General features: G+C 41.5%; 1 protein-coding gene across 1 annotated transcript; it reads left to right on the top strand.

Moving 5' to 3' along the window:
• The first annotated feature begins 731 nt into the window (after positions 1 to 731).
• ATF7IP2 (activating transcription factor 7 interacting protein 2) lies at positions 732 to 7,931 on the top strand. Its single transcript, XM_065030512.1, has 6 exons — positions 732 to 1,013; positions 3,380 to 3,561; positions 5,243 to 5,376; positions 5,866 to 6,000; positions 6,237 to 6,320; positions 7,734 to 7,931. Exons 2-6 carry the CDS (start codon positions 3,390 to 3,392, stop codon positions 7,737 to 7,739), a joined length of 531 nt encoding a protein of 176 aa, XP_064886584.1. The 5' UTR covers positions 732 to 1,013; positions 3,380 to 3,389; the 3' UTR covers positions 7,740 to 7,931.
• The last annotated feature ends 4,692 nt before the right edge of the window (positions 7,932 to 12,623 follow it).

Below are 12,623 nucleotides of genomic sequence, written 5' to 3'. Positions count from 1 at the left end.
CAGCTAGGTCAGGTCGCCCTGGGCTGTGTCCAACAAACCCCTTTTCTCCGCATCTCTCGTACATCATGTGCTCTGGCCCTTTGTAGGACTGCATGTCAATCTCTTTCCTGCACGGGAAAGCCCAAGCTGGACACGGACTCCGGGTGCAGTGCAGAAGTGTCAAACAGAGACAAAAATCACTTCCCGCAATCTGCTGGCAACGTTCTTGCTGGCACAGCCCAACATGTGCTAAACCTCCTTTGCTGCGAGGGCTCTGCTGACCCAAGTTCTGCTGGGCCTGGGGGCTGCTGGGTGGCCAGTCCGTGTCCCGCTGCCTCACAGGCTGCCCAGGGCAGTGCTGGAGTCACCATCCCTGGAGGCGTTTAAAAGGAGTTTTGACGAGGATCTTAGAGACATGGTTTAGTGCTAGAGTCAGGTTAGGTTGCGGTTGGACTCGATGATCCTGAGGGTCTCTTCCAAACGAAACTATTCTATGATTCTGTGACAGAAAACGGGTGCAAAGAGACTCCATGTTGCTTTGTCTGTGACACGGCAGAGCAGGCGCTCACCTTGCAGTGGCGAAGCTGGCTCACGAGCACTCATCACCTGGGATGCACCTGCATTTTACTAATTAATTCCGACGAGTAAGCAGTAATGCTTATGGCTGCAGTAAAGCTCGAACCTGTGACCAAGCGGCCCTGGGGCTGCCTGGGGAACCGGAGGAGTCGCGACATGTGGGGCGGCGGCGCTGAGAGGGGGGCGGGCGGCGCGAGCGCAGGGGCTCCTCGCGCTGTAACGGTCGCCCGGGGCCGCTTTGCCGCCTCAGCGCTTCCCGCGGCAGCGGCGGGTCCAGCCTCGCCAGCGGAGGCGAAGGCGCCGGGCAGGGCCCCGTGGCTGGCGGCGCGGTCCTCGCCGACTTTCCGCTCCACCTGCGCCCGCGGTCGCGGCGGCTCGGAGCCGCTCTTGTCCCGCGGGCGGCTGGCGGGGCGGCGTGGGGCCGGGGAGCAGCTCGGGGCAGCTCCGCCCTCCCGCCGGTGAGTGGTGGGGGCGGCCCGGCCCATGGGGCTTCCTCGGGCGGTCAATGGCGCGGGGGAGTGGCGGAGGGTGAGTCGGGCCGTGGTTTTCTGTCACCTCTCCGGCGTCTCCAGCGCCGTGGGGCAGCGCTCGCAGCCGGCTCGGCCTCTCCTCCCCGCCGGGGCCGGCCCGGTTCTCCCGCCCCAAGCCTGCGCCCGTTTGCCCCGGGTGAAAGGAACAGGAGAAGCAGCTGCCGGGCTGGGGCGGATTCACAGAATCACATAGTCATAGAATGTCAGGGGTTGAAGGGCCCTGGAAAGCTCATCCAGTGCAATCCCCCCATGGAGCAGGAACACCCAGATGAGGTTATACAGGAAGGTGTCCAGGCTGGTGTGTGTTAAGTGTGATTTTTCATAAAAATATAAAACACATGTAGCTGAAATAAGCATCTTTAAATGTGATTTTCAGATACAGGTGAGACGGCAAGAATCTTCAACCACTGGAAAACTGGTGAAATGATGACAGCAGGGCAGGGGAAAAGCTGTCAAGGGGAAGAGTATGCAATCCATTTATTTTCCATTTCGTTGTCAGAAGTGATGGTATTTGCATCAGACACTGAACAAGCACTATTTGGATAATGTTAGTAAAATCTTGCTGGCTACACAGCAGAAAGGAAATGAAGGACAAGAGGAAGTGGCCTCTAGTTGTGCCAGAGGAGTTTTAGATTGGACAACAGGAAAAATGTGTTCACCAAATGGGTTATTAAGCATTAGAATAGGCTGCCCAGGGAAGTGGTGAAGTCACCATCCCTGGAGAGGGTTAAAAGACACAGAGATGTGGTGCTTAAGGGTTACAGGTGGGCTTGGCTGTGTTGGGTTAATGGCTGGAGTCGATGACCTTAAAGGTCTTTTCCAATCTAAATGATTCCGTGATTCTGTGGTTCTATGAATGAAGGAGTCCAGGGAGAGCAAGGCTAGGGAAGGGGATTGACTGAAATGCTGTGATATTGGTTGCAGCTGCGGAAAAACTGTGTTACCATCATCAGTTTGGCTGGTTTTGCTGTTTCTGTAAGGCCGTAAGTGGACTGATCTTCCTCAAAAATGCCCTGCCATATGGTCTAGAAAAGAGCTCCATGAACTTGTTTTGCAGTGTAGGTGTGGTCTGGTTCAGGATCTCCTAGCTCTGAGGCCAAAAGCCAATCCATTTTCCTTGTCAAAGGAGGTTGGCATTTCTCCTTGAGTGCAATTTGTAAAAGCAGTGTGGGTATAGCATGTGATGGAACATCTGGAAACTGTAGAAGAAATAGAAGGAATTCTTCCATTATTTTCAGTGTTACTAAGGTGTTGCTATCTTCACACACTGTGTTTACCGCATTTCAAGAGGATGTGCTGGAAGTGACACACATCCAGAATAGAAAAATGAGAATATTTAGGAATGTCTGGAAAATACGATCACCAAGAAAATACTGAATATATTGGAAAGTGGAAGACTGGATGAAACATTGATCTTCAATTACATAAGGAGGCTTCTGTGCAGATGGAGGGAATAAGTTAATGGTCTTGGAGGACAAAATGGGAAGTAATAGGCTTAATTTGCCAGTTACATGTGAAGTGTAAACTTGTGGAAACTGGACCATGTGTTGGGATGGTTGTGGTGTTTCAGCTGAGCTCTGGTTGTGGTATTTTCAGCTGAGATTGACAAATGCTTGCCAAGGATAATATAGGTATCATTTATCATACCGTGGGCTGGGGGATGAGCAAGCGACCTGGTGAACACCAAGCAGCTCTAAATGCTTCTTCTTCTCTTCCTGACTTCTCAGTCATTTTGTGTTGAATCATGTGGAAAATAGAATTTAATCCGGCTGCACCACAGAGATAGGGGCTTCAGAAGATGAAAAACAGGTGCCTATTTACCTTTGAGATGATAGATAAACCCTGTTAAGACTCTTTTTAACTAGCTGAAGTTAAATGGAAGCAATGGAACAAATACAGCTGTAAGTTTCAATCAATCATGTATTTATATTTACTATGAACAAAGGTTTTCCAGCACAACTAGCGGGCATTTTATTCAGACTTGAATATAACCAAGGAGTCTGAAAAAACAGCATTGGGCACTGTTAGCACTAGCTCTTTGCATTCTCTTTAGTGTTCTGTTCATTGTCATTTCTAAATCTAATGTGGGGAACAGTCTTACGTTGTTAGGGATGACAACTTGATGACAGGGTTTTCCTGCTCTGAAACAAGAAGAGATATTTAAAATAGGATTTAATAAACTGCCATAATAAATGTTTATAAAATATTGTGCATTTGCAAAGCCATAAAAATTAAAGACTTTAGATAAGAGTTACTCCATGTATTTGGTTTTAAAATCTGGTTCTTTGTTGTAGGGCACCAAGGATGGAATATTCGCATAAATGTTTGAGAGCAAAAAAATCCATGGTTCTAAATGATCAAAAGCAAGTAGAAAATCTGAATAAAATAAAGAATATTTCAACGGAGGAGATTTTATATGGCTTGCAAATGAAAGATCATTCTCTTCAGCCAAGTGCCTTGGATATAATCTGCAAAAGTAAGGATTATGTCAAAAGAAAAGTGTTTTCTGAATCAAATGTGCCTTCAGTGCTAACCAGAGTTCCCACCAACAGTCAGAACACTGACTAGCACAGAATGTTCCATGTGTGTAAATGTTGATCAAAAAGACTGTCAAAATCCCGTGCCTGAGATAATTTGCAACAAAAATTCAGATACAAACCAACTTTTAAATGCTGGATGTTTAAAATGCATACTTCATAAAAGATGTAAAGATGTGAACGCCACCATCAGCAGCAGCTGGAGTGCATTTATGGTCAAGTCTGAGGTGGCTGCCCACTGATCACACGAGAGGGTGGAGGGTGCTGCTCTGGAGGCTGCAGCTCATAGTGGCAGTGAGGGTAAGAAAACTAACAATGCCATCACCATCCTACAAAAGGTGAGCTTAAAATGTGGAACAAAATCTGGAATGAAAAATTCATTCCAGTGTTAATACAGTAAATAGATATCTCAAAACAGGAAAAAGAAGATTTAGTTTTCCCTAGAGATATATGAGGTTAGAAAGTCCGCTTTTCCAAAAATATGCCCTTTAAGAGAACACTTTCTCTGCTGAACAAATTATTGTAGTTTATAATTTGAAATTCTCTGCCCTTTAGCCAGCCTGTGCTATGGGAATATTTGTAGCATTTTCTTAATCGTCATTTTACCTAACATCATGACCTATTCTGAATGCACTGGCTTTTCGGTTGCTCAGGGATGGGGAGTTGGTTCCAGTCCTGTCGGTTACTGCAATGACTGCATCCACTGCTGCTGCCACTGCCTGGGTGATGATCAGTGCAGTGAAACAGAAACACCCTGTTCTGCTTGGTTGTGGTGCAAAACACCTCTTGGACAGTCATCAAATACTTGTTAAATTTATATAGCAGCATGGTCAAGTAAAGAGTCAGGAATACTGTTCTTTTTGGCAAGATAAGTACAATCTTTATGTTGCAGGTGCAAGATTCTTCCTTGACTACGAAGTATTACCTCATTAAAACCCCTAGAGAATAATATAGTCTGTGACATTTTTCATTTTAATAAAAAGAGGGGTAGGAGGAAAGACAGTTGCTGGTAGTAAGAAAGAGTGTTTGTAAAATGAAGATGCTTCTGACATGGCTCTGAGCCTGCCTTCTCAGGTAATAAGGCTTACAGAATTCCTAATCCTGGGAAGGGGCTTTGTATGATACGTCAAAAGGCTCGTAGCTGAAAGAGATGAGAGGCACTGGCCCAGAGCAGGGTAGGAAAAGCCTTCAGGCATATCTCAGTGTTACTTCAGCAGAAAAAGCACGGTCTTTTATTTGCTTGTCTCAAGGTAGAGAGCATGTTGTCACTGAAAAAATAGATTTTTAAAAAAGAGGAAGAGGGTAAAATAGCTCTTCATGAGTATTTCTAATAAAATTTAGTGGTGGGAAAATTAACAGGGCCAACCTCATCTTTTTTTGTCCCACTCTTCCTTCTCTCCACACTTTTGCTTGAGGTTTTGGTTTCTGTTTCTTTTTGCACAAAATACTATGTCCCAGCTCTAGATCCAGATGGAACTGCTGTGGCATGTTTAAGGAGGAACATCAGTGATGTGAATGATACAACTCCTCCATCCACTGGCCTCAGTTCTAATTATTTGTACTGCAATGTAGAAAGAAGCTTGAAATGTTAACAGTGTTTGTTCTTTCTTTCCCCTCCAGTGAGCACTCGAAGGAAGAGGGCAAGTTCAATAAGCAAAGAAAATACCCAGTGCAAAGGTATTAAGCTTTCTGATGAAATCAAGAAAAAGAGTGTTTGTACAATGTCAAAAAAGGAAGAAAGTCTTTTGGGAAAGGTAACATGCAGAATGTTTGAATTGTTGTTTCATATGTGTTTTAAAACAGATAGGATCAGCCAGCTTCACTGGCTCATGGGTACTCCTGCTTGGAACCAGGGGTCTGCAGCAATTTTTGATCATCAGTCTTGTAGAAAGGAAAATCCTAAATTTTCTATGTAGAGAAATCATAAACATTTTAAAAATGTTTCAAGCTGTACTAGTGCACTGGTAGTGATTAATTAAAAAAATATTAATTTTACCTCTTTAAATTTTAGAAGGTAGTTATGTTTTGACACCGCCTGTATGCAAAATTAGTTAATTCTAATGGAGAGTGTCAAGGTACAAAATTCCATGTTTTGTACGTACCAGAAATGCCATATACACGATAGAAAGAAAATGACCCTACTCTCCTGAAACTTAGCTAAATTTTAAATTCAGCACAGAGTTTGTACAGTCATTTCAATGGTTTTAGATTTTTACGTTTGAAACAGCTTTTCTTTGTTATAGATCAAACATATGATTGGTGAGCAGATGGATATTTTAAACAGTGACTTCATTAATCAAAAACTAGAAAGTTTAAATAGAAGAGTTGAACAATTACAATGCAAAGATAACCACGAAGAAATAGCTAAAGCATTACTAGTAAGTGTCTTTGCATGACCCAGTGGACGTTTTGCATGTGTATCACATGTGACTATAATGCTGCCCTAGAGTAAGACCCCAGAAGTATCCAGTCTTTTCATCTTGTGTGACAGAAAGATCAGTTAAGAATAGTTGTATTTTTAGCCTTTGTTCATTGCAGTTGTTTCACTGTACACTTATTTCAGGTGAACTCTTCAGTGTTTCTTAGCCCATGCTCTGTTTCTTTTCTGTTGCAGAAGAAAGTATCAAAACTGGAGAGACGTATTGATGCTGTGATTGCATTTCAGGAGGAATCGCTCTCGAAAATGGCTGTTCATCAGGTATGATGCAGATGCATATGCTAAGATAGGCATTAATGCCTGCTTGTAAACAAATAGATGGCTGTGGATGTTTACCCTGAAACCTGGTGATTTTCACAGATACGTTGCTGCTGGTTGCATTAAGAACAGAAAGAACCCTATGTAGAGGTCTTAAATTGGTTGATCATTTGAAGATTTGTTTGTTTTCAGTTTTAGACTACAACGAAGTTATTTGCAGTCATCATTATTAAACAAGCTCAAAACAGGGCCTGGGCACTACATGTGTTGGCAACTTTTGCTTTGATGCTGTCCTGTTGGAGAGCCACTGGAATTTTTCTAGTGAAGGCTCAGCCCTCTTTATTATAATACAAAGTTAAAGCTTCTTACAGCATATCTTAATTGTAACCAGTGATGAACAACAGGGTATCCAGAGGAAAGAAAATAAAAGCTGGCATTTGTGTGCTTGCAACTGTCAGAAAATGTGGCTAGGATTCCCTTCTTTCATTTTGGGAGACCTTCTACAGCGTTAAATTGCTGTTCTTTTGATCAAAACAGATGCAGTGGATCTGCTGCATCCCCAGTACTTAACATTTCCTCTGCTCACACAATATCCTGCTGGCGGCCTCAGGAGATCCTGGAGCCACGTGCCACAGGACGGGCCCCGCAAGGCTCAGACAAATGCCCCGTTCCTTGATGTTCTCTTTTTCTCCAAGTACAATTTCGCTTCAAATGTTTCCAGTCCCTCTAACCTTGGACAGACGTTTTACACCTCAGATCAACTGGATTATCTTGGCCATTAAGACATAGATAAAGTCTGCAGGAATTAATTTACCACCCACACTGTAAAATCAACCTAGGAGCTTGTGTAGGCTTCAGAATGCCTAGTGGCACCTGTTCATATTAAGTATTAAGTGAGCCTGGATGTGAGGTAACAAAATGTTCCTCAGTAGTGCCATTTGTAATGCAGTCTGAGATCATGAAATTGCCGGATTTTGGGTAATGTGAGTAATTGATGGTTACAGATTAGAGAGCACAGAAATGTTGTACAATTAATATCTAACCCATTTTTCATAAAGCAAACAGAATAACTTTGTTGTTTTACTAAGATGGAAGCAAGTAGACTTCATTTCTATAAAAAATGTCTAGAATATGAATGTTCTTGATGCATAGAATATTCCACTGCTAAATGGAAAAAGATAGCAACGCACAAGTGAGTAAATTGAATGGATTTAAAATTTTTTCTCAGTGCCATGATTTAATAAGTTATTTAATAAAGTTTGTTTACTGTGCTGTTAGTTTCTTGCTTGAATTACGTCTTAATTGATGAGTTCAAATTTTAATGGTTGATGTATTTGTGTAGTTATTTTCAATGCTTTTATTTTAATAATTCTTGTACATCTCCAAACAAGTTTTATGTATTTTTTGTTTTATCAGTTCTGATGGAAGTGATACTGGTCTCCATGGAAAACCTGAAGTCAGCAAGTGCAAATAATTCAGATATTGAAATTTATCGCTGAGTCCATGCATGCTAATGAATTCACTACAGGATATACAAAGTTTGTCTAGAACTTGCCAGCTACTCGTGTCTTGTCTTTTTAAAAATGTCATTAAAACCCAATTGTGATTCTGAAATGCTTACAGATGTGCCAAATTCTTGTTGGTTTTTTAAACTGATACATGAGCATGCTTTCACCTTATCGAGATGTCTGTCTGGAGATTCGCGTTGTTTTAAAAACATTTTAATTAAAACAAAAGTCTAGCATGAGGTGCACTAATGAACACTTTTATACATCCAACCCGCTGGTTTATTATTATAACATTCTTTTTGGGGAATAGTATAGAAACAGGAGAGGATTCATTTAATTTTTTAAAAATCAAATTCTTGTAATTTAATAGATATTTTAAAACAATAGAAACACTATATTTTTTACCAAGCTTGACTCTGTCCTATAAATAATGTGTGACCAAGCAAGCATTCTGAGCAGATCTTTCCCCATGCCGATAGCAGTAAGTATCACCCTTTCATAAAAGCATAAAAGCAGTAAGTATCACACTTTCATCAAGAGTAACACCCAGTCAGGCTGTTTGTCCTCTCTGTGTGTATTTTCTTCATTGCAACTGGACTAAGCTACAGGGGAAAAAGCTTCTGAAGAAACGCCAGCCCACAGCATCTTGAATTGCATCTGAACACACACGTCCTCACGCTGCTTCCGTACGGAGCTGGCTCTGCTGTTTGGAGCCGCTCTTGGACAGCTCTGCACAGGTTGAGCTCACTTGCTGTAACAGATTGTTGCTTTTTAGGCAGAGACAATACTGAGCATCCATAGTGAGGCTGTCATTCCCATAAGACTGTTGTCCCATGTGTTTTGGGAGGGGGGATTGGTGACATTCTGCTGCTCTGGCAGCGATTACAAAGTGTTCTTGTCACTGTGTAAATTGAGACTTTTAGATAAAACACTCGTGCATACTTTAAACTTCTGTGACAACTGTGTTACAGCTCTTCCAAATAATCAGATGTCTCCACAAGCAGAAATGCCAGCAAGAGTTCAGGTAAAAAATAAACTAAGTATATTTTTCATGTTTTCTTCAAATAAAACCAATAGTTGATGGTACATAGGCTGCTTCAATAGCCTGGTGTCAGAGTTACCACTGTAGGTGCTTAGATTTGGGACAGACATATGAACCTGGAATGTAGGTACGTGGACTGTCATACTTCTTGCTTTTATGATTGTTCTATCACCCTCTTAAAGGTGAACTCACGGGAAAAGAACAATGTGAAAAGTCATTATGAAGTGTCATGCAGCTTTTCCCCTTGGGGAAGAAGCAAAGGATGCCATTGGCTTCCCATTTTAAAATGGGTGTAAAAGCACAGGTCACAGTTCCCAGGCGGAGGAGCCCAAGAGACACACTGGGACACCGGGTGTTGTTGCTCACAAGTGATCCCTGGGATCTGGGATCCATCACGCGGTGGCTGTCCCTTCCAATCCCTAATGTTCGGTGATTCTGTGATTGTGTGCTCACTGGCGTGCCAGCAGGCAGCCAGCTTTGGTAGGAAGAGAAAGAAAATACCACCTTTGCCTTCTGTGTGGTCTGGCAGTGAGTTTCCCTACACTGATTGCTGCAAAAGGATATTATCTTTTATGAAAAAGAAGATGCTGTGAAAATCTTACAAAAGCATATATTAGGTGGACCTTTCAGGATTACTGTAAACCCACAGCCTTTGTCAGGTCTGTCAGACAAGTTTTAAATTTGATTTTTGCTTACTGAGTTCTACATAAATACCACTATGTCTCTATTTTGATTTGCCTTCGTTTCGTTTGCTTTACCTTTGGGGCTGGCATAATTCAGAAGGTCTGTCTGTGAGCTTTCCTCCTTGAGGACGATGATGCATTTTAATTTTTGTCAGGGACAATTTAAAGAAACAGATGAGTAATGATGAAATAAGGCAAGAATTATATTTCACGTGTTCTTTACTACATTTACAGGGTGTTTTGGCTCATCAGTCTGGACTGGAGAACACTTGAAAGAGAAGTGCAAACCAGGGGAGGGGGGATCCTAACCCATTTTAGGAACAGCAGATGTGTGGGTTGTAATATTTACACCCCTGATAGTTAAACAGATTAAGCACAGCTTTAGGATTCAGAGGAAATACTTGCAATCTCTAGAACTACTCTGCTTTGCAAGCATGTTTGAAGAACTTCTGTTATATGCTAGTAGTGTGATATAAAAATTGTTTAAAGACTCCTTGGCTATGTAAGCTGTAAATAAATGCAAGGGAAAAGAGAAAATCTGGAATCTTCCTCTGCAGGTGCTTAGGAAGATTCTCATTCTTGCTATGAACATGTAGCAAACAAGTACTTTTGGAGAAGCTAGGCCTAGTTTTTGGTGGTTTTGTGCTTCGTGCTAATCTTAAAATTGATTCCCGATTCTTTGCAATGACTATGGGCCATGTTTCTTATTAGAAAAACTTTTAAATCCAGTGACATGACAAATCTGATTTGAACAAATATGTTACTAAATTTATTTGATAATTACTATATAACTTAATATTAATGATCCATTTTTGCAAACTGCCCGGTCAGTATTGTACCATTCAGTTGCTTTCACAATTTTGGTACAGGTGAAGAGCTTTGAGAGAAATTTGAAAGCTCTTTTGTCAGTGGGAGAGTTTTGCTGCTAATTCAGCGTGGGATGGATTAGTGTCCTGCGAGGTCTACATGACTGAAAGATGAAAATCACTGAATGATGATCTAGCTGGACTAAACTGAAGCAAACTTCTGCTTCCATCAGATGAAGGGCTCTTTTATCCAACTTTTGTACAATATCAGTTTTCATATAGGGGGTTGGCATATTGTAGGATTTTAGAATTTGTTTAGAATTTGTTAGACTTTTCAAATGGGAAAGGAACAGCTTGAACAGTTGGGCTTCAAAGGAGTTGGCTTCTCTTTCGCCACGAGGAGGCTCCATTGGAACGGGATTGGAACAGTAGAACAATTTTCTACAGAAGCAAATAAGTAAAGCCAGGAGATCCCGTCCTTAGAAATACACACACGCAAACCCCTAACCCCAAAACTTTCCAGTCATCCTTCCCTCTGTATCTCATCTTCTTTTGGTCTAGTTTGTCTTTTCCTTCCTTCCTTTCCCTTCCTCCCCCTCCCTCATGCCTAGAGATGTGTGAAAACATTATTTGCTAACAGGATTTAAACTTATACCCTACGAGCTTTTAGGTTCCAAACCAGTTTTAGTTCTACAATACAGATACTTGAAGCATAAGGAAGGTTTTTCTGCTAAAAAATATTTTACTAAAAGTAAATAAAAATATCTAAATATAAAAAAACCTTCTCAAGAAAGTAATATGGCACCTCTTTTACATCTTGCTGATAATACAGTAACAAGGTTGAGTCTGTGAAGCGGAACATGTTCTATTTCTACCCTTTCCTTTGTAGCAATGTGGGCTTTAAATGAAGTTTTCTGAACTTGAGCATTTCTGACAGTGACACAATTCCCTTTGTTAGAAACACACTTGAACTTTGTTGAGGTTTTTTTGAAGAGAAATAGAACGCCAGCTTTCATCTCCAAGAATGAGGAGTGAAAAATAGACCAAAATCTGCACCATGTGACACAGTTTGGATATCATCAGGATTGTTTCATATCTGCTGAAATTTATTCTAGTACTTGAACTTCATGATGGCACCTGCAATTTTACTCATCCGTGCAAGGTACACCTGCTTTACAACGAAGTAACTAAGCACTCCTTTGGACAGCACACAGGTCGTTGTTCTGAGTGGTTATTATGAGTGTGAACAGAGCACTTTCCAGTCTGGGGAAAAGCTTTGTGGACAGACAGAAAGCAAACACCAGCAACGTGCTGGATGGTAATATCTCAGCATCAGGAAATCAGACACTTGGGACAGTCTGGAAACCGGACAGGCAGTGACAATTCAGACATTTATACACTTACATGAAGCTAAGTTAGTATGAATACAAAGCAGCGCAACTGGCTTATTGGTTATTGTCATTGCTTAAATAACAACAGGTTTTGTCCTGGTGCCAAGACTTTGAAGCAGTTCTCACATCCTCCTGCACTCCAAGGATCCCTCCTTGTCCAGCGCTGTGGAATTTACAGACCCTTCTCAGAACCATGAAACTAGAAGGGGCTTGTGTGCAGAATGCGACGGGAATGGCATTGTCACAGACAGCTCACAGGGAGCTCCCGTTCCAAGCTTGGTTCTGCAGCCTTCAAAATGAAGCCTTTCTATAAAACTAATTTACTCCCGCATTTCCCTTTCTTTCATCTTAGGACTTCAGAGGTGATTATTGCACATACGAAAAAAACAAAAAACATCATAACATTTTCAGCTTCGTTAATTCCTCTATTTCAGTGGCACTGATGAACCATGATTTTAGGGATCTTTGCTCTCTTTAGCGTTTGGAAAGGTAGCAGATCATCTTGTTTTTAGAAATTATAGGAAGGATTTTTTTGTTTTGTCTGTTTAGCTAAAGGGCACAAGCTTGCAGAGCTCAAGACAACACTGCTGTACTCCCTCTGTTATTTTGAAGCCATTAAGAACCGTGTAAAATGAATTGTTGATGGAGCTGGGGTAATAACATAGCTAATGCCTAAGCAGCACAGCTCCTATCACCTACAGTGCATTTTTTTAAGATATCTCATAGCCAAGTACTGCAGAACTTTTCCTTCATCTTGGATGGAATACATTAAAAAATACATTTAAGAAAATACATTGATATAAACATTCTAGAGTTGTTTTCCAAGATTTGTTTCTTGTACATCCTTTCAGGTGCCTACTTGCCACGTATAAAAAA

Source organism: Columba livia, chromosome 15 (genome assembly GCF_036013475.1).
Source record: "Columba livia isolate bColLiv1 breed racing homer chromosome 15, bColLiv1.pat.W.v2, whole genome shotgun sequence".
Lineage (NCBI taxonomy): Eukaryota > Metazoa > Chordata > Aves > Columbiformes > Columbidae > Columba > Columba livia.
The sequence above is the reverse complement of the archived record's forward strand: the minus strand, read 5'-3'. Positions and strand labels throughout refer to the sequence as shown.

Excerpts from the sequence above, each read along its gene's own strand:
- ATF7IP2 (XM_065030512.1), top strand. The coding sequence starts at position 3,390 with ATGGAATATTCGCATAAATGTTTGAGAGCAAAAAAATCCATGGTTCTA. Across the intron at positions 3,562-5,242 it reads CTTGGATATAATCTGCAAAA|TGAGCACTCGAAGGAAGAGG; the intron begins GTAAGGATTATG and ends TTTCCCCTCCAG. Across the intron at positions 5,377-5,865 it reads AAGAAAGTCTTTTGGGAAAG|ATCAAACATATGATTGGTGA; the intron begins GTAACATGCAGA and ends TCTTTGTTATAG.